This window comes from Micromys minutus (assembly GCF_963924665.1).
Source record: "Micromys minutus genome assembly, chromosome: 13".
In the NCBI taxonomy this organism is placed as follows: domain Eukaryota; kingdom Metazoa; phylum Chordata; class Mammalia; order Rodentia; family Muridae; genus Micromys; species Micromys minutus.
Genome location: NC_137982.1, coordinates 51,285,225 through 51,307,690, shown reverse-complemented (window position 1 = coordinate 51,307,690; position 22,466 = coordinate 51,285,225). Strand labels below are relative to the sequence as shown.

The window sequence follows — 22,466 nt, the reverse complement described above, 5'->3', positions numbered from 1 at the left end:
TCTGTGCCAGGAGGCGAGCATCAGAGGTGAGCAGGTGAGCGGGCGAACAGGAAAGCTTAGAGAGCTACAAAACCCAGCAGAACATGGAGCAACCTCACTCAGCGAGAAGTCTTAGAAAGTTAGAGATCTGCACATCCAAATGGCAGAGAAAGGAGAAAAGGGATTGAGAAGAAGGATGCTTTTAACAGGACAACCCAAGGTTCTGACAGAGAATGAAGGAAAGGCCGAGAGGAGAAAATAGTGTGGAGGAGATTCTCAGATGAACTTTGTTTGGGATTAGTTACAGCTTTCCCCCACAGAATGGGAGGGGCGCATCTAGGAGGCATGCAGGAGAGGAAAGTGAGGCGGTTTGTCTGCTCAGTCCTAACTTGCTGAGGAACGGGGAGGAATCCAGAGCAGCACGTAAAGACCTCTCTGTCTTACCTGGGAAAGGTTCTGCAGTGAGTTTCTAATATCATGCAGCACTCTCCGCAGCTGCATCTCTATGGCCGAGGGAGGGTTCACAGGGCATGGCCTGTAAGCGTGGGCGGCATGTCTGTGTGAATAGGGACACCCAAAAGGAGAGAAGGCACTACATGCGGCGCCTGATATGTTGGGGACACTGTGGGCACTCAGAGTTCGCATGTGTTCACACAGGGGCCTGTCCTGCCACTCCGAGTGGACAGAGTGAAGGGAGCAGGTGGACTGGGACATTGGAGCAAACTGGGGGCAGGGGGCCAGCCTCCCATGGTGGCATTCCTCCTGTCGTGTCCCCTCACTCTGAGGAGCTTCTTCTTTCTTCCCAGAGGACGGGGGGATGAAGATGGTGGATTTAACCAAAGCCTGGCCATCGTGCTCAGTCACTTGCTTTTCCAACTCCTGTTCCTCCTCAGGCGTGTACTTGTAGGTGAAGGACGGTGGGCTGCACCTGCTCTCTTTTCCTGGAGACAGTCGGACATTGACAGAAGACACAACCCTCACTGGGCTCAGTAAGGTGGTGGGCAAGGACTGGGACCTTCTCAGAGGATAGCCAGCTTTCGCAAGCAAGTACCTTTGTTTCAGCAGATCCTTTGATTTTATTAGACTACGCCCTACTCTCTGAGCAGACACACTGCAGACCTTCATTTGAGCTCTCTGCAGGGCAGTGTTCACTCTGTCCAGGGACGAGGGAAACTCGGTTTTCTTCTCAGAGCTCACACTGCTGCCCTGAGCCTCAAAGGAAGCCAAGGACCTGAGAATATGGTGTGTGGTGTACTGGGCAAATTCACATTCACTGCCTTTCTCCACATCGCTGTCTCCACTCCCTTCCCTCGGGAGCTCTCCAGTAGCTGCCAGAGGTGGCTCCTGCTCGGCCCCTGTGATCTGAGGACCAGGCTCACTTGCACTCACGGACTCATGGTCCCCAGTACTCTCTGCAGTCACACACTGAGGGAGACCTTGGTCGTCTGCTTTTCTTTTCTCAGCAACGATGTCCACCTTTGCAGTTCCTTTCTGCTGAGAGGTGAGAGCCTCCTCCTCGGACTCATTGAAGTAAGGCTGGTCTTGTGCCACAGGGGTCACGTGGTCTTCGCCAAGTGCAGTGACAGTTGTCTCACTGTCGCAGCTGTCAGCACTGCTCCCCATGGCTTGCAGGGGCTCATGAACCTGTGAAAGGAAGCATTGGGGAGGCTGAGAAGGAAGCCAGAGTCCCCGCTGACAAGACCTCAGGTTTGTAGTTAGTCTGGTTTTTACCACCCCACCCCACACTTACTTATCAAGATGGCTTGCATCTATTTTTCTTATATTTCCTTTCCAACACATGAAACTGACTCTCAGGGTTGGAAAGGGATGTCTCCCTGCTCTTCCCCAACACATATACTTTCCCTACTTCTCAGCATCTTCTCTTCATTCTGAAAGACATGTCCTTTCTCCACAGCTAACCTGGCTCCAGAACCAGGGGTCTCTCAACAGTTCATCCCAAATTCTTGTGGATCCAAGTTTTCTTACAGTATGGCCTCTTCTTCGACCTGATCAACTTAGCACCCATGTTAAGGCACAGAGAGCTCCTCAAGCAGACAGACTTCCTTGAAAACCTAGCCAGGGCCTTCTCCTTCCTCATCACTGACACAGCCTCAGGCTACCTGTACCTTGGTTATTTCATCACAACTAGGTACCTTCTTCACACTGTACAAGTTTTTTGTGTACTGCATTACTCTTTATTTTAGATGCATAATATACATAACCTGTCAAATATATCTTAGCCCACTCTATATTAAGTATGTTCAGACTACTTATACTAACTTATAAACAAGCAAAATCATCTAAACTAAATCTTACTTTTTAATAAAAATTGAGTATCATGAACTTTATTAAATAATATAAATAGGAAACAAAATTGTATGAGTACAAAGAGACAGATGGCCACTCTGTGGACATGGTGGAATACAAAACCTCAGACCACAAAAGCACATAAAACCCTGGACACTCAGCACACACAGAGCACTGCCCTTTCATTCCCAGAAGCACACGGGACTCCATGCACGGACACTGCGCTGTAGCATCAGGGACATAAGCAGATACTGGAATCAGGATGCCCATGGTACAAGTGCCGCTCCTGCAGTACTGGGAAGCTGCACTTTCAGAGCAAGGAGTCAGAAGCTGGCCCAGACCCCCTGCCTTCGTCAGTGCATTGCACACCAGGCTTCCATGGCACCGGCACGCTTCCCGTTTAACTTGCGGAATTCTCCTCAGCACTTCCTTTAACAGTTTTTAGTTTATTCTCTTGAGAATGCCACGGGTATCATACGATGAATTATGATCATAACTACATCTCATTTCTCCACTCCAACTCCCCAGATCATCATGCCCCTCCCCAACTCCAGATCTCAGTTTTTTTCTGGTAACACACTGAGTACCAATCTTATCCATACACTCAGGGCTTTAGGGCCACCCACTGGAATGTGGGCCACCTACTAGAGGCCAGAACCCTAAAACAAAATGAACCAACTGCCAAAAGCTCTCCCACGTGACTCTTCCTGTGTCTCTTTGGGTTTAGCCTTGAAATGCCATGCTTCTAGAAAACCCTGATCTTTTTTGTTTTCCTTAATTCAATTTTCAGATTGTATTGAAGACATTTTGAACCCCTTTCCTGTGCATTCTGTGACTCTGTGTATCTACCAACCACCAGCTCAAGGATGAAAAGCACCTGCTTTCTGGGTTACATAAAACACCTTCATTTTCATAAAAGTGCATAGAACTAGCAGGAATATGAGTTTTAAAATAAACAAAGTTTATGATAAAATACTGGGTTATAATAACTATAAGCAAATAAGAAAAACATCAGACAAAGCAATTTAAAGCCAAACCAATTCAGTCACGGGTAACACAAAACTAAGATTTAACTTTTTTATATCCAGAGATCATGAATAAGTAAAACCAGAAATTTATAGTCAAATGCATAGCTAGCCATGATCTACATTTCATTCCTATTCCCATTTGATAGACAACCTTACAACATGACACATGGACTGACTGCCCGCCTTAAAACGTTAAAGTGAAGTTTGTGAAAATGCTGACTAATGACAAAGGAAATGGTACCTGAAGGTGACTGAGGGAGAGGCAGTCTGTGGGGTCCTCAGCAAAGCCACTGCTATCAGAATGCTGACTCGCAGTTCGCAGCAGATGATCTGTCAACAGAAAGATACTATTAAATGAAACAGTGCACAGGCCCGCAATGGCAGGGATGGCATCAGAGATACGATCCCCAATGAAGCAGCACAAATTACTTAAGAAAACTGCAGCTTCAAAGCACAGCCAGGAATTCAAGTCCACACAAAGCTGAGTCAGGCTTTCTATCAGAAACTCTCACCATTCAGTTGCTAAGTAAGCTCTAGTGGCAAAGTATTTGATAAATCCGATTTCCACAGACATGAGATGAAACAAAAATAAACAATTTAAAAATATAAAACTATAAAATGGTTAAGAAGTGAAATTAGAAGTTTATATGCAGAATTCAGGAAAACATTCTGTAGCTTCCTAGTTTGAAAGAATGAAAGTAAGGGCTATAAACTAAATCATCTGAAATATGAGGATATTCAAATATCTCTAGTGTTTCTTATGATGCTTTTTTCATAACAATTAAACAGAAGTCAAAGATTCAACTAACATATAACACTGTTATTTTTGCAAAGACATGTTTATCATTGTGTCTCAAAGTTCTAATTTCTAAACATATATACATAAATGTTCTTTTATAAAAGATACTAAATATATAAGTAAATATATGTTCTTTTACGTACAGCAAGCCAGATGGCATTCTATATACATTACACTTACCACCAGAGGGGATTTTATACACCGTACATTTGCACCACTACGTGAAATTCTTGCAGAATTTCAAAAGCAATAGGCTAAATACAATATTTATCAAATAATCTGAACCAGATAATATGACGAAATAAAATCCAAAATTAAACTTCACTTGGGTGAACATTGTACTGGAGTTTGAGGGTTCAAGAAATAGTGACTGTATTCCAATTAGAAACTGAGATAAAAAAATCAGCAGCAGTGTTACAGTATTAGTAAAGCTGTACGAGGTAAAGAGTGTTCTCTGTGGAACTGGCCATGACAAACTGTTCACAGCAGTTCTAACGGGGCATTACACCCTTCAGCACGGACTAGCCTAGTCAGAGCAGCTGCCACTGCTCTCGTGCTTCATGCTCTGCTTTGTTTTCCTTATACCTAGACTGTGAGCCCATGAAGACAGGAACTTTACTTATTCTCAGTGCTCTGGTATGTAGTCAACATGGCGAGGTTTGCTTCATGACTCAGTGCTACCTCTCAACAACTAAACAGTTGTAGAAATGATCTAGACATTAAAGGGCTATTTGGTGGGAAAAGGGAACTTCTGTGAAGTACAGAGAAGACAGACTCAGTTTCTTCAAACTGCTGAATGTGCAGCAGAGTCAGGTCTGGGCCGGTTCCCCTTGCAGCTGAGCACCATGTGCGCCGCAGTCTGACTGCAGTGCGGACTGGCAGGCCTCAGCGTGGGCATGAAGAAGTGAGCAGCAAACAGTTACGCTGCCCTGCTTCAGGCTGCAAAGCAGTAACTTCTCTCTGCAGAGGTCACAGCTCTCCCCTGCACAGCACTTCAGAAGGTAGGAAAGTATTCCCAGAGCTACAAATCTCCCAGGTATTGCTTTGTTCATCTACAAGCCTAGAGACTGGCAAGTGCAGCTTCAGTTTGAGGCCAGCCAGAACTAAAGAAAAAGGCTTTGCCTGAATACAAACTAGCTTTCTAAAAGAATTTATTCTTTTAGAAATTCATCACAATCTCAGGTTAGGCAGATATTTCTGTCCCATGAAACACATAGTTCTCTGGGGCTAAAGAGATGACTCAGAAGTTAAGAGCATTTGTTTTTGCACAGGACCTGGGTTCAATTCCCAGCACCCATTTGGTGGTTCATAAACAATGGTTAACTCCCGTTCCAGGTTCATGATACTACCAGGCACACCAGTAGTGCACAGACATGTGCAAACAAAACAAGAAAGCAAAAGTATCAATGAAGTACTTATTGATAAGTAAGTAAATTTTATAAAATGAAACCACAGACCTTTACTAGAGAAATTTAGACTTAAGGATGAATACTCAGTTCTGAAGACATTGAATATTACCATAATTTAAAAGTTAAGATAAAGTATATAAGTACAAAACAAAAGAAAATATGGAAACCATCTGTTCACTATCAAAATCTAGATTTTCTTGAAAAATAGTTGTGTTCTGTAAAAAGAGCAGTGTAGGACTTGTAGGAGTGTGAGGCTGTCCAGTAAGCGCTCGGTTGACACCGGAGCTGAGACTGAACTTCTCTCAGTGCAGGAAGAGTCCCGGCCCCTAGACCATCGATGTGCACTTGCAGTCAGAGCAGTGAGGCCACACCTTGTTTCTATCATACTTGTGAAATGAGTGTGCTGCTAGTGAATCTAGCTATGAGGTTATAACTAGTCTGTGACATGTCACATCACCATGATCCCATAGGCTACCTTCCAAAATGAGCCAGATGTCACTGTTCCCCGTAACCCTTTATCACAACTGCGTATACAAAAGGCTCTTACTGTAACTTTATAAAGACTTACTGACAAATATGCAAATGTTTTGTTTGTGGCATCATAAACAACCGTCAACTATCTACGTCTTCTGCATCACTCACAGCATCCCTAGAACGACTGAAAGGAAGTGACTAGTGACTGTCTTTGTCACCCTTTGCCTTACCCACAACTGCCTCTGCCTGTTCCCTTTAGCTTCAGAAGCACATGCAGCTATTTACATACTTCAGAAAGACTGGCCAGTGAGAAAGTTCATTTTGTGTCTGACTAAAGACAAAGTGACTGGAGTCCCTAGTCTTTAATGCCACACTGCAACAAAAGAAAAGTCACATGCAAACTGTTCCTCAGGAAGACTAACATGTAATTTTCTATTCTAAGAACATACATATAAATTCTTGTTAAAAAAAAAAAAACAGGTGGTTGGCTATGTGTAAAGGTTTAAAAATAAACAATCCTACCTTCAGTGGCCATTTAACCTCTTCCTCTTTCTGTCTCTAAATATTAAATGTGTTGTAAATGGAAAACCAGACGGCATTTTCTAGTTCCAAGGCAAAGTGTAAAGAGTGGCTCCAAAGGTTCTCTGGTCAATAATTAATGATTCAAGAAGGGAGTAAAATCTGCAGCCACTCACCTTTGATCTACACCTTTGTATTTAACTTGGTTTAACTATTGCCAGTGAGTTTTTGCCAGAGTTATATTGCATGTATTACACTGACAAGATATATTTGCATTAAAAAAAACTGAAACAGAACATAGGAGAGTGTCCAATCATAACAATGTAAAAGCAGTCATGATCTGTTTTAGTCCATGTGCACATTTGAAAACTAGAGCACACAGAAACGTTTAATGAAGTCATTGCATGATAAACAATCTAGTATTAGTTTGTAAGCATAAAAGCCTCCCCCATAAGAACCCCACAAATGCTGAGATGAGAGCGCCCACCGTACGTCCTCTACGCCTACTGCTGCTCCACGTTGAGAGACACTCCTCCCCAGCTGACACGGAGCAAGCATAGGAAACAGTGGTGAGTGGTCACTTACCTCTTTTTGACTTGGCAAGACTTAGCTGGCAAGTTGCTGGCACATGAGGTGCTTCTCCCTCTGTGCTCTGGACCTAAAAGAGAACCGTATGTGTTAAAACCAAGAGAATCTATGGCAAGGAGGAATGTCTACCTATGGTTATTCATTAAACAAGTCAGTCTGACTCAAGTGCACCAAACCTTATGTAGGCACTTTATCTCAAAGTTGTCAGCATGTCCCACAACTTACTTTTCCGACCTACTTCCCCACTCAACACAGGTAACTGATGGTGAAAAACAGCACATAGAGCTGCACATATACACACACATACAGAACTCCACTTAAAGACTTTGTTCCTCAAAGGCTGCTATATAAAATATGGTCCATACTAGGAAGGTCCCCAAACGTTAAACACTACAGCAGTTCTAACGTGAAGATGCCAACCTGCGCATCACAGGCGGCAATGACTGAGCCATATGTGAGGCGAATACAAGTTTGGTATCAGTGGAAATAGGCCACCACATTCCCACTGCTACATTTTCTGAAGTTCTCTAGTTTGAGACACCAATCGTTACTCATGTATAAGAATGTTCTGCCCTGATAAAATGTTTTTAAGACATATTGGTATTTTAAGTGGAAAGGAAATCTTAATACAACTAAAATCTTGAAGAGTTTTACCCACAAAAACTGCTCTAAGAGTTCTATTTAATGGAAGTACCAAGCCTAGAAAAGTTGCCTTTTTTTCTACCTGTACAAATATATCATGATTTAGGAAATATTGGCTCTAAAGGCCATCCTCACCCTGTGGAGATGCTGCCCAGCTATTCTACTATGACTGAGTTGTGTCAAGAGTGAACATCTGAGGAGGTGTTGATTCATTTCTATCACTTTACCTCATATAAGGAAACAAAATGGCCAAACACAGGTTTTTAAACTTGAACAAGTCAATGAGTAAATAACAAACTTTCGATTGAACCCTGGTATACTTTAAGCTATGAATTAATTAAAAATAAGAAATATCCCACAGGAATGAATAGAAGATCAATACACACCACACACAACCACAATACAACCTCCCCACACACAAGAAAGACACACACATACACAAAGAGATAGAGACAAACACACACACCCCACACACAATCACAATACAACCCCCCCACACACAGGAGAAAGACACACATACACAGAGAGATAGACACACACACACACACACACACACACACACACACCCCACATACAATCACAATACAACTCCCCCCCACACAGGAGAAAAACATACATACCCCACACACAACCACAATACAATCCCCCTACACATACACATGAGAAAGACACACACAGAGAGAGACAGAGAGAGAGAGAGACAGAGACAGAATGAGACAGAGACAGAGAGAACAAGCATGCTACCACCATGAAAATGTAATTAAAGACAGTACTCCCCTGTTGAGGGAGTTCTGATTTGTGATGACTTTTGTATATAGCCCATGAAACTATTGTTATGACCTGAAGAAACTGAAAGCAGTGACCATTTAAAAGCATCTTGAGTATGACACATACCAAGTAAACTTTACTGTTATTTGCTGCTACTTAAAAAAATCATATTATCCAAAGCAGCAGATACAAGTTCAACCGGAAAACCATTGTTTTAAGTGCAAGGGAACAGAACACATTTTCTTTTTATATTCAACAAAAGGCCTATTATTAGCTACTACTCTGGCCCAGCCTAATACAGATTTCTAAAAAACAAGCATTAGCTAGACTGAAAGAATATAGAAGAAATCCAGATAGTTATTTATGTCCTAGGAATCTCAGCTTAGACACAACAAAGTACTATCTCCCACTTTATAGATGCAGGATTACCAAATACTCTCTCTCCTTGGAGATACATTAAGCAGGAAGTGGTGTGGATTTACAGAGCATGCTACCTTCTCTAGCCACCTATCCTAGGGAAAAATGTCTCCTTTTACTACGAAGCCCTTCATCAGTGCAGGGCAGGCTCTGGCAGTGGGGAGGGCCATGCTTACCTGTGTGACTGCTGATGTCAGGAAGACTGCTCTCAGCAAAATCTTCCTGTATCAAGACTGCTTGTGATGACTTGCTCTTACTGGTCACAGCTATGTGGAAGTCAGGTTTGGGTCTAAAACCATGGTGCCCAGGGCAGAATGGAGAACTACACAGAACTACACAGGGAACTTCCTAGTGCCACCTACTCTAGCTAACAGTTGATTTTACAAATTTTACCAAAAAAGTTTTACAAATATAATCAAACAAAGCTGAAGTCAATAACAAGTCATAGGTTTTTATCATACGATTCCTTAAACTTTAGGCAAGTTCAAAACCTCCCATAATAAAAGGAAAATGAACAAAATACACATTAAGCCAAAACAGCAGAGTTGCTCAGCTTTCAGAGTTACTGTCTGCTGTTCTGGCTCTGGTTCTTATCCAGCCCTCTATCAGGATCAAAACACTAACCACTCTTGTCATTTTAAACATGCTAAATACAACACAAAGTAATGCTGAAATAAAATGTAGAGTCTTAGGAATTACAATTCTGTGTAGTATCAAAAGAAAGAAGGGGGAAAGGAAGGGAGGAGGGAGGGAGGCAGGGAGGGAGGGAGGGAGGGAGGCCTCACTACTCTCCTTCCCCACCTGTTCCATGGCAAATGTATGGTGCAGGTCAAAGGAGCCGGTCCAGAGCTCAAGTCTTACTAGCCATTTACTGGCTTCTAAAAACGATCTGCGCTAAGTATCTGGTTTTGCAATTATAAAATCAGGGTGAAAACTCTGCTACCACCAGTCCTCGAGTCAAAGTAACTGAGAAAGTAACAAGGAAGGAGCAATGGCACAGGCAGCAGATACCTTGGCTCCCTTCACAGACCACCATCTCCTAAAGCTCTGACATTACAGCAAATTCCACTTCCCTCAGAGAGGAGACGAAAACCACCGCTGGGAAGTAGTACCTAAGTGTCAGGAAGGTGTAAAGGGACAGAACTATTTCAAACAACCTTTGTATTAGTCTATGATTCTGTAATTACTTCTAAGTTACCTTAAAGAAAGGCAAACTGCTAAGTTTTAAAATAAACAACACACAAAGTTTCTTTCCACTGTTATGTAACTTTAAAAAAGATTCAAAAAATTTTAGACTAAAAAAAAAAAGCAAGAAACAACTCAGTGACTATCTGGGATTTGGGATATCAGGACAGATGTCAACTATCAGAATTCTATTTAAAGTCCCATCTTCAGAAAGTACACTGAGGAACAGACATGGTGGTGCACGCCTGTAATCCCAGCGTTTGGGAGGCTGAAGCAGGAGAATCAACCCTGGCTCATAGCAAGATTCTGTGTAAAGAAAAACGTTCACAAAACTGGAAGGCGAAGGAGCAGCGCCACAGTTCCTCAGATACCCCACTGGTTTCAGATTATTCGAACTCAGATAAATAAATAGAATAAACCCTAAAACCTAGAACCTAAAAGTAGTAAGTTGTATAAGTAGAAAGGAAGATTTACTGACAGTTATTTTAGGAACTCAAGCAAAATTAAGTATGCACCCAGTAACATAAACAGTTCATTAGCACAGTGAGGAAGTCCCTCCACTACTACAGACTTATTCACAGAACAGGAGCAACTGTGACTTCAGACTTCTGATGTCAGACTCCACGGACTTAACATACTGTAGTTCCAACAAAACCAACCAAAACAAAACATCTGAGCCACTAAGAACTAAAATCCTCTCCCACACCCCAGGCAAAAAACGAGAATTTCTGGATATTCTGAACATTCTAAGACATTTTTAGAAGGCAAGTCTACTTTTAACTCAAACAGTCTACAGCCCCCCCCCCCCCCGTGATTTTCATTTCTTAAATCTAAGAAACAGGCACACTGCTGCCTCTAGCCTGTCTCACTCAGAGCTGTCTTTGTGCCGCTCTCTTCCTCACCCCAGCTTCCCTCCTGCCTCACCTGATCAGGCAGCCTCACCACAGAACCAGACTGCAGCATTCTTCCCTCCAGAGCTGCTGCTGTAGGGGCCTCGCGCCAAGAGCTGGCTCTGAGAGAGCTCTAACTTGTATCTACATGCTGTTCACACAGAGCAAGTGTTCTCCACAGAGATCAGACCCCAATCAAAGGAGAATCAGAGAGAAGTGCACAAGCTACTCAGAATGGGATGTAAGCCGGCCTTGGGAAGACTGTTTTCTTTGTCTGCTAGTACAATTCATACCATGATTAAGAGGAAATGAAAATAACACATTTCCCTGCTTTATCCATTGTTCTAGAAGTTTCTCTAAAGTTTCCAAAGGAAAAAGCACAATTCTAGGAGGTTTTTAATAAGTATTTTAAATAGATATGAAAAGGAAAGGATTCATTATCCTTAAAGTTCCTCTATTTACAAGGTTAAAAATGAATTTGTTGTATGTATTTGAGAATATGTCTTACTAGAGACACCAGGCTACTAGCCTAGAACTTAATATTTAGCTTCAGCTTATCTCAAATTCATGGTCATTGTGCCTCCTCAGTTCTTTGGATGCTAGATACTACAACCATACAACACCATTCCTAGTGACAACACACACACACACACACACACACACACACACTCACACTCACTCACATACACACACACACACACACAAACACACAGAGTAGCTAACATTCCTTAACTATTCACCTAGTCTTCACAAAAGGGGTCATGTTATTTTGTCATTAACGTTTTGTCCAGCAGGGGGCGCAATTGAAAAGGTCTCTGAGGAAAGGTGTCACCAAACTGCACACACCACTTAACAAACCTTAAGGCCAGTTCCAGTATGTTATCTAAAGTTTCAGAGACCTGCCACTTACATGTCTGCTCTTTTAAAACCCTACAAATTACAAAGAGGATGCTGTCAACCTACTGCTGTCCAAACCGAGTCACCGTCCTGAAACTTCCACTACCGTATAATGTGTACAGATTTGCATGCCACAGTGCAAGGCTAAGGTACAGAAACTGCTGGCCCTGCTCAGCACTGAGGAGTGAGCCCAGGGATGGCCTGCACTTAGACGCAGTCCTTGGGACTAGCTGGACCAAAACTGCACTCAGCAGAAATCAACAGGACAGAGCCCGGGTTTGAGGCAGGCATCACAGTCCTCTCCCACACTCACTGAACTACGGCAGAAATCACATAAGTAATCCAAAGAATGGGAATAAAACTACAGGAAGATTTAGGGAAAGTAGCCTACTAAAAACGTACAATATCTACAGTTTCTTCTATTCCCTTTCACTTTACTCTTCAGTTGTAATTAACATCTAAAAAATCTAGAAGCCGCCAAACACACACATAACTGTCAGCAACTGAAACTTTGAAATAAGTAAAAAGTCATCACTAATGTGACTGATACAAAACTCAGCAAAGAGAACATTGGGGAGCCATTATTCACTCTTTGATCTGAGAAAATGTGATTCTACAGCCAACACGAACTGTTCCCAAAGCAAATCTCCCACATTTTCAACAGGAAAAATTAGATATTACATTATGCACAGCCACAATGCAGATACCTCAGTTTCCTCCTGTGTAACAGGAGACAGCATTTTTGCACATTGCTCCTTAGGCCAAGCATAGGCCCTCCACAGTGTAGTGCCCTGGTCCATACAGCTGAACCTCGGTATCAACCAGTCCCTATGGTGTGTCTAGGAGTTCTGAATGAACCGCCTGAGTATTTTTACACTCTTGAATTTAGATTTTATGTTAAGTAGCAAGAGTATCGATGGGTAAATTAGTCACCAGATGTTTATCTGGACTTATAAAACCCCACTCAGCAGCCTTCCAGAGCCCCCCTTTCCCCTCAGGTACGCACTTCACCCTTGCCCAGGTCTCTGGGCCCTGAAGACTGAACTGCAAACCTGTTTGATCTTAGCATTTCCCCTGCTATGCACTCGTGACTTGGATTTGCATGAACACTCAAGGCTCTGATAAAATGTCACTAGACAGAAGACAGCTGAGCCTGAGGGGCTCCACAGCACACAGCTGTGCGACCCACTCTTGCTTTAGAAGCCAAGCAGGAGTGTCACCAGGAGGACGCCTTTCCACTGTTAGGAAGTTAGTGACCTTCCTCTCTATAAACACCCCTGACCTCGGGAAGTCTTGCCTACCTCTTCCATCTCGAAGGAGTCTTTCTGCTGCGTCAGGACGTTTCTGATGGATGGGATTGCTAGGGGTGCACAAGGCTCCTTCTCGCTCGAGGACGCCTGGGCGCTTTTCAGCTCTCTGCTGCGTTCCAGCTCGCAGGGGCCAGATGTGCTGCCGTCATGAGCAAAGTCAGGATCTGTCACAGCAGACTTTCGGAGCAGGTCATTCTCCTGACTGTGAGCTTCTCTGCTTTCTTGGCTTCCTGCCTCGTGGCTGATGTTCCTACTATCTGCTTCATCGGAAAGTCTGTCGGCATCAACGCTGTCTGCAATGGTGGATGAACTACCTGAGACTTCTTCTGTGACGGTAGCCAGCATTGAAGACGACTCCTTCTTCTTAACAACTTTCTGAAGCTTAGGATCACTCTTGCCGAGGCCACCATCGTCAGACAGGGAGACACTGGGACTCCTTCCTTTCTCAGCAGAGGGGGGAGAGCTCCCTTCGCCTTTCTCTGTTTTATCAACATATAAGTTTAGTTTTGATAGTGTTTTCATCAGACGGTTTGCAGTGTTGCTTCGAGTTAGAGGAGGAGGGGCATCTGCCACCTCCTTGGTGGAGGTCACTGAGGACACACTTCCAATCCTCTGCAGCGGAGTTCCAGAGACTTGAGAATATAGAGAAGAAAATGCATTGGCCACAGTAGTAAGAACTTCAATTTGGCGAAAACGGCCTACAAAAGGAAAAAAGATATTTTATGTTTATGCTATGCATATGTAAACAAAGTCTATGCTTACGTTCTGTGTACACAGAGTAAACAAACTCTATACTTATGTTATATGTACATACAGTAAACACATGCTATTTAGACTTCCAGTAATTGAATTTAGATCCCAAATATTACAAAGTCATTATTTTTTCCTCAGTGAACATGTAACCACTACATTCAGAGGGGTAGGGAGGAAGAGGATTCTTACTGTAAAGATTAGAATTTATACCTTGAAAAGTTAGAAATAAGCAGAAAAACTGATGACCATACTGAACAGAACAGAACCAGCAATTGCTCTCTAGTTATAGATTATTTACTGTGTGGTCATGGACTCGTCTAAGACTCCTGCGAATGCCTTCCTAAGAAGATCCACGTCTGAGTGGATTTCACACCGAACTGGATAGTAGCGTTAAAGCCTACATAAAGCTGACCCACAGACAACCCGGGGGGGGGGGGGGGGGGGACCCTGTTTTGAAACAGTATTTACCAGAGAAAGAATAAGCAGAGACAGGAGTGAAAAACCCCAACTGGCCAAGGTATCTTAGATTTACAGAAAAGCACTTGAAATGGATTTCTTCATTTAAAATTAGCAAAGCCCCCACCGCTACTTCTTTCTTTGTTGAACAAATACAATTTAGAGATAAACAACAGGTTCTGCACATAAATTATGATGAGTTAATGGGGGGAGAATAGTGTCTATAGCTAGGATAATTAATCCAGAATGAGTAAAAACCTAGTCTATATTAACCTTACTTTTAAAACGTCAGATGCTAAAGCAAAGGTCACCCGGCCTAGCTGCTGAGCGTTTCAGCAGTGACATCAGAGCCTTACTTGTCAGAGCGTAATTTGGGTTCTCTACTTCCATCCGCTGCATCTGCGCGCTCAGAAACACTTTGATGTCTATGCCTCTGGCGAAGGATGACGAATTAAAAAACCTGGAAGGGATTTTCGAAGCAATATCTGGTTCATCTCGTCCAAATCCAAGATTATATAGAATTTCTTCAGGGTCTTCCTCATACAGCTCCAGCAGTTCGGAGACACTGCAACACAGGAAGATCACATAAGGATGCTACACACGCTTGGTGTGCACAGGGCATGTCAGCACAGTGTCTTCCTGCACCTTCCCATACTGTGCACTCATGAGCTAGGCACATTTCCTCAGGGCACTAGTGGTAGAAAATCAGAAGCAAAAGCCTGAAGGCCTAATCCTCCCCTCTAAGGGTCGGCTCACCTTTTGGTCATTTCTAAAGGATTCTCCAGAAAAGAAATTCGGGCCAAGCATGTTTTTTTTTTTTTTTTTTTTTTTTTAAAGAACAGATTAAAGGAACAACACAGCTTGCTTACTGAGGACCCAGCTGTGAAACAAGCTTTGCAGACACTTTTTTTTCTTATAAGAGGCAACCATCTAAGCAGAAGCAATGAAGGAGATAAGCTGGGGTCAGAAAGCCAGGGAGGAGCTTCCCCCCTCTCCCCACATCCATGAGGGAAGTAGGAGGAGTAAGGTGAGGGGTATGAGTTACACAAAGAGAACCAAGTGCCCTCATTCCACTGGGAATCCAACACTAACCTACCCTCTCACTGCGGCGACAATCCGAGCTTTGGGGGGCTTAGTGAGGGAATAAGAAAGAAGATGGAGTGTGTGTAGATGTTAAGGCTGCTCCAGAGAAACAAGGTGTGATACAATAATTTGTACAGCAATTTAAAAACTGGCCCACAGTGACCTAACTTACTGGCTCAACACATTGGAAACAAATTTGGCTTGAGTGTCAAGCTACAGCTGTGGAGGTTTGTTCTGCTTTCTCGTCAGTTACTCGAGCCACTCCAGGGAGTTTGGGCTCCCCACACGTGGCAGTTACTCCACTCTGGAGTTTCTCTCTCAGGCTGCTCACATGGCTTTAAGCACTCATTACTAGACTCTAGCAGTGCTATGTACACAGTGGTTTTACTTGGTTAGTTGCAGGTATGGCGGTTTTTCCCCAAGAAGCTGCAGTCAGTTTTGATGGTCTAGGAACCACTCGGCCCTTTGATTTACACTCTCAGCGTCAAATCAAAGACCAGGAGGTGACAGGTTCGCTTCAGTACCGTACGCTCAGAAGTTCACCAGGACTGACCTTGACACGGTGCCACTACTTTTCCCAGACCCAGTGGAATTCATACTTCTCCCTTTCTGATGAAACTGAAGTCTTCTCTCTTTGGCCAAGATATTGTTGCTATAAATACAAATGAGATACTTTAAAACCTGATTTTCTATGATCCCTTTCCACTGCTAGAAAGGAGCAGCAGACCCAAACAGGTACATACCAGTTTTCAACTTGCGCATCAGGTTCATGTAGGTGATTGGCTACAACAGACAGACAGACAAACAGACAGAGAGCACAGCTGTTAGAAGAAAATGGCAGTTATGGAGAAGACAGGTTATCTACATCGTCATGATTGGCTTGTTAAATATCCACTACTGAAACCACTGGACAGACAGGCAGTAACTGGGCCAGCAACCTTGGGAGGCTGCTTCTACTTTCTGGCAATGTAAAACTACTTCTATCTGAGTGTTTAAATAATTTTTTAAAAATCTATAAATAATCAATTAAATTTCTGGAGCCAAGCTGACTCATTTACTGGTGTATAATACATGACCATGAAGATCTAAAAACCAAGGATACTAAATTCAGTGAATAATTCACTCTTCATCAGCTTATAATTTTAAGCATTTAAGAAATTCTTCAGGTTTTATCCTAAGAGTGATATATACATACATACATACATACATACATACATACATACATACATACATATATACATGCATACAACCTATTCTAAGTAACCAAACAAAAACCAATGGACTCAGTCATGACTTCCCCCTGCAATCCCAGCACCAAGGAGGCAAAAACCAAACAACTGTGAATTTGAGGTCAGCTGGAGGCTACAAGGGGAATTCAAGGCCACCTTGACTACACAGTACAAACCTGTCTCAAAACAAAGTAAACTACCTTTTATAATAACAACAAAATTGCTTTAAAGGAGAAACCTAGCTTTACATACTAGGAAGCCTCACTGGAACCTAAAAAAAAAAAAATCTAACACCATACTTTTACAGTGCTAAGCTACTTGAAGAGGCACCAGAGTAAGGATCTAACTTCTGACTCCATGTGGTCTTTGTCCTCTAGCCTTTAACTGTCAGGGGTTAAAAGAGGGAAAATATAGGAGAAAGACAAACCGCAGCTGCAGGTGTGACGTGAGTCTATGTCCCTAAACCACAACTAAGCTTCACCTTAGTGTTTTCCTGCATAAATATTTAAGCTCCCTTCCTTCTCTGGGACAGTTTTCCTCTCGTTTATATCACCACGGTTTTGTCATAAACAGTTCCTTCAGGCATTTAAGTCAGGCAAGATGGTATTTCAGAGGTATTCTGACAGGAGTCCTGCAGAAGGCAGTGAACTGTCTCAGCCCTTACGTGTATCTCTAAGAGCTGGGGCCTGACAGTCCTCACTTCGTTTCTTAAGATAACTAAAACTGCATAGACATACAGTTCCTCAGCACACATACCTTCAGCTCCCAGAGACAAGTCATCTTCAAAGCTTCCTCCATTTCTCAAAAGAACGCCTAAATCAGAGTGTAAAAGTTCAGAAAGCACGCCCTCCTGCTCTGCTGTTTCCCACTAATCCCACCACCACACAACATCACTAATTAAACAAGTCAACCACGGAAGATATTTTACAAGGTCTAGGAAAATATCTCAAACCTGAATACACTTAAAAAAATATTTATATTACGTCATTTCAAAGAGCAAACAAGATTTTTCTCTATTGTTAGAAAACTAGGTTTGTGGCCAGATAAATTTTCCAGAACTCGGGCTTATACTTTATATTCTCTTAGGCCTCTGAAAACATTTGGTTACACAAACCACTTCACCAAAGAGCTCCGTAGAAAACTAGGCCCCAGAGCAGCCACCTTCAGGGCACATCAGACCTCACGCTATGCTTTCCTCGCTGAGAATGCTTCTCCTTCCTCTTGTCATCACCTGTTGATTCCTCTCGGACTCTGAACTTGAGAATTTTGTCTTGCACAAGTGCTAACATTCCAGGTGTGGCAATTCCAGTGAGCATAGCAAAGAAATGCTATGCTGAAATTAACCTAGCTCCTCCCTCATTATTTATTTTCATTATATTTACATATCAGAGTCTAATCTAATCAGTCTTTATAATATCTAATGGGCCATAAGGATATCAGTATGGCATTGTGAGAAGCTTTGGGAACAACGTTACTGAAAGTTACTTTCTTTTATAGGTTATGACAATATCTCCCGTTTGGGTTTCTAGCTCACAGTGGCATATTTTATAAACATGACTAGCACTAGTCTAACATACTTTCACCTAGAAGACAAAGGGAAAGTCTCACTTTTGAGAAAAGACGACTGTTTCTTACCCTTCGGAGCACCGCCGCTTTGCTCATCCAGTGAAGCCCCCAAAGGGGTACTGCAATCACAGAAACACAGAAGCCTCAGTCTCCTCAACACCCATCTGGAGAACTGTCCCTGGGGAGCCTCACTTTAGAATTATAGCTCAGCAAGCATCTTAATCAACTTAGCACTCCTCCCCAAACCAGGAATGTGAGTGGCTTACATAAGTAATGTCCTTCTAACCAAACAGATACCTGTTGTCCGGTCAGTTTACCAGCAGTAACTTAATCACAGGTCTGCTCAGCAGCAATTAAGAGCTGGAATGGCCACAGCATATAATATGAATTGTTATTTTTCTTTGCAAAAATGGGGGGGTGGGCAAAGAAACACACTCAATCCCTTCTACCAAAACAAGCAACAACAACAAACCGGGATTAGAAAAAAGAGCCTTTTCAGTGGAAAGAAACTTCATTTAGTAAAACAAAAAGTTACAGGATTCAGGAAGTAAGCGTTAGAGTTCTTAACTCTTGCCTGTCAATGGAGCCAGCAGCTAGGCAGCCTCTCCACCTCAACAGAAGCCTTTCTCACAGACAGAGAGGCCTGGGCATCACTGGCCTCCTTCAAGTACATTTGGGAAGTCCTCAGCTCAGCTTGGAATCAGAGTGAAGGATCAGCCAATGCTGATTTTTCTCCCTCAAGTTTGGAGTTGGAACTGGAAGGTCTCAGAGTTGTTTTCAGACATGAAGATGCCTTTACTTTTCTTGAAACGACTTAGTTTCAAGACTTGGATCACGAAACTATTCCTTTATTCTGAAGGTCCTAGTCTGTGATACAGACCAGCTTCTCTAATAGTTCAGGCCTGCTAACAATTTAATTAGACATGCGATGTACACTGCTTCAAAGAAACGTTACTCAGTGTCAGTTGATCACCAAAACAAATGCATAAGCAAGGTGGTTCTCTGAAATGCTGTGCTTTTGAGATGGGTGTTATAACAGGTGCCATATGGACACTGATAAAACCTTAATTCTAAGGTTTTGCAAACATTTCACACTTGTGTCGATAAAAATCTTTCTTCCCCTCCTTTGTTGGGCCCAAATACCACATTCTGTCTACAGATGCCCATGCTGTTCTTCGAGAACAGAAAATGGCAAATAGGCTGAACACAACCAGCCTGTAAAAGCAAGTTCTCTGCTTCTGGATAGCCTCCTCCAAATCCTACCAGAAGCTCTGCTGCTTCTTAGACACCGAGTCAAGTCATTTGGTTAGTGAAAAAAAGAAATAGTTACAGAATAAAGACTCCACTGTAGTAGGAAAAGCATGTTATCTTTACCCAGGATATGGGTAGCAATGAGGAAAGAGGACTGCAGACTCTACTGAGGGAAAAGCTGTTGCTCACATCATCTGCACACAGTATACAAAACATGCGAATGCTCAGCTCAGATGCACACGGAAACTGCTTGTGCACTGAACAGGGCTAAGTATAAGAACAAGAAAGAAATCTACAAGTGGTTTCCTTAGATAATTATATAATCTGTGCACACTGAGTTTACCAAGGACACTTCTGGAATTTTCTGGACTGAACTTGGGCCCTGGTCAGTGTGGGCATTTACCTACTTCATTTACCTAAAAAATGTTTTTACTTTCTGTTTCCTTGATATGACTTCTTCTATGACCCCAATCCCTATATATCATTTTTAAAATGATTTTTTTCTCTTGTTCTTACATTTGAAAAAAAAATCCTCTGACTACCCACCTGAGATTAAACGCTAGATATTTTAGATCTGTGTTAAGTGTGAACCAGTACTGGGTTTTAAATGAGACCAAGATGTAAACTTTAGAGACCTTAATAAAAGCAAGGGTAGACTACTCTCTTCACTCCTTCATATGGAAACCTCAAAGTCATTGCTTTCTAAGTTCTCTCCTAAAATGTTTTGAAGCTGAACACTTAAAACTTCAGCCTTCGAATTCCACGTTGTTCTGACAGTGAGTCCCCGGCCCACTATCATGCTATAATATGTAGAGGGTATACTCTTGTTTGGAAATCAAGGGGTTAAACTAGGCTGGGTGGTTAACCTAAAGATGTCTTAAATACTTGCCTCTGTGCATCTTCAAAAGGAATGTCTATGTATCCCACAATATTTCAGACAAGTCTATGACACCTCAGTAAAGTTCTGCAGTCAACAATCACTAGGGGTCTGGTTATTCACAAATACGGAGACAGCCAATATTCTACCGGCCCTCACAGGAAAAAGATCTTACTATCACATGTAAGAATCACTTTCAAAAAGAAAAACAACAACAAACCAACCAAATAACCCCTAGGATAAACATAATTTGAGAAATAATAATATACCCAGAAAGCAGCTATAGTCTTTACACAAGATTTTTCAAAAAGCAAATAAACTAAGGGGAAAACACAGAAGTAAAACACATTATACTTTAGTCAAATTTACTTGTAATACAACCCATCTCCTCTGTAATTGATCAAACATTTTTGTGCAGGTTGCCAAAGTATGTAACTAAACTGACTCATGAAGTTCGAATGCCTTCAAAGCTCCATTTCCTTCTGTAAATTCCAATGCCATCTGACAAACCCGTGTCCAAGGAGTTAAACTCCAAGGAGCAAGTTGGCTAGTTTTAATAGTTCCCCAGGGAGACATAAGGCACACAACCCAAATTAAAGCCCGGTTAGTGTAGTTAAGTAAATTAAACTCGTCTATAGCACGTTTGAAAGGAAAATGATTCCGTGCCAGATATGCAGATGCCAAAATAAAGAAAAATAAAACGTCCTGCAAACATCAAAATTCTTTCAAGAGAAACCACGACCAGCCGAAGTAGCATCACCGTGACCTGTTTTAGTTTCTGATCTGCTGCTGACATCATGCCGGGACTGCTGAAGTTGTAATTGTAAAGTCAACTCGCTCACCAAATAATCAGCGGCCACAGCACTTCCAGTTCTAATCGCTTCTAGAAGGAAGCTATCGGCCGGCTCTCTTTCCGGTTCCTAGCTTACAGCCGCCACGGGACCCAGAGAGCAGGTCGAGCCCCTGGCTTCTCCCCGGCAACTCCAGCCTTACTCACCGGCAGTCTTTGAGCCATATTGCGATCTTCTCGTTGGGCACGTTTCCTGCGGGATAGAGCAGAGGGACAGCTCGTTAGGGACCCCATACAGAAGTACTCAGAGGCTGTGCCATCCTGACACTCCCTTGCAGGAGAATCTACCCGGGACAACCCGCAGCCTCGGAGAGCCTCCCCGGCGCCCGACCCAGGGGGACCAGTAGGCAGCCAGGTGCACATGCCGGCGCTGAAGCGCGGGTCACGCGCGCATTTAAAGGTCGGGGGCGTCCGGTCCCCGCGCCCGGTGGCACGGAGCACGCCACCTCCCCGACCGCACGTCCCAGCCCAGCGCACCGACCTCGCCCCGCGGGTGCCGGCAGCTTCGCGCCCGGGAGGTCCTCCTCCTCGTCCTCGTCCTCGTCCTGCGTCGTCGTCTCTGTGGACAGATCCTCGGTCTCCGACGCCTGCCAGGAGCTGCGGCACTTGGCCCAGGCCTTCCTCCTGCGACTCGCCACTTGCCACTCCAGTTCCTCCTCCGCCTCCGCCGACAGGGGTCGGTTCATGGCCGCGCCGGGGGCTCCGCGGGCCCAGCCTGAGCCTGCGCGGGACACAGCGGCGGCTGCGGGGACCCCCGCCGCTGCTGTCAGCGCCCAGCCGGGCAGGGGGCCCGGGGGAGCCAGAGCGGGCGCCCCAGGAGGTGGGGACAGGGAGGGGGGAGGGAAGGAAGGGAGGGAGGGGCGGAGGGCCGGCGCTTCACGTGAACCCGGCCTGGCGGGGCGCAGGAGCGCGAGTGGCTCGGGCAAGCCGGGAAGGCGCCGAGCGCCCGCCCGCCCGGGCCCCGCCCACCCCAAGGCCCCGCCCTGCCCCCTTTCTAGCCACGCCTCCCGCGAGTGCAACGTCCAGCCCTTCGCAGCTCTGCGCCCCACCCACGAAGGAGGCCACGCCCTCTTCCGGTGGCTGTCTTGCGGGGAGGTGAGGAGGAGGGGCGGGGCGGGGCTCGGCCTGACGGGCTAGGAGCCGAAACGCCCCTTCGCGGTTGCCTCAGGAAAGAGCCAGATTTGTTTGT

At 43.9% G+C, this 22,466-nt stretch overlaps 1 protein-coding gene across 3 annotated transcripts in view; it reads right to left on the bottom strand.

The window, feature by feature from the left end:
• ITPRID2 (ITPR interacting domain containing 2) overlaps positions 1-22,055 on the bottom strand; it is a 35,394-nt gene extending 13,339 nt beyond the window's left edge. For all 3 annotated transcript variants that reach the window (XM_080927492.1, XM_080927494.1, XM_080927493.1), the window contains exons 1-11: positions 21,759-22,055; positions 21,425-21,470; positions 18,369-18,418; positions 17,490-17,546; positions 16,248-16,287; positions 16,058-16,156; positions 14,778-14,986; positions 13,204-13,910; positions 7,101-7,173; positions 3,556-3,644; positions 424-1,623 (exon numbers count right to left, since the gene is read on the bottom strand). In XM_080927492.1, coding sequence (XP_080783618.1) covers positions 424-1,623; positions 3,556-3,644; positions 7,101-7,173; positions 13,204-13,910; positions 14,778-14,986; positions 16,058-16,156; positions 16,248-16,287; positions 17,490-17,546; positions 18,369-18,418; positions 21,425-21,470; positions 21,759-21,963 — 2,775 coding nt within the window. In that variant the 5' untranslated portion in view covers positions 21,964-22,055. The remainder of the gene's footprint in view (positions 1-423; positions 1,624-3,555; positions 3,645-7,100; positions 7,174-13,203; positions 13,911-14,777; positions 14,987-16,057; positions 16,157-16,247; positions 16,288-17,489; positions 17,547-18,368; positions 18,419-21,424; positions 21,471-21,758) is intronic.
• Positions 22,056-22,466: the final 411 nt, after the last annotated feature.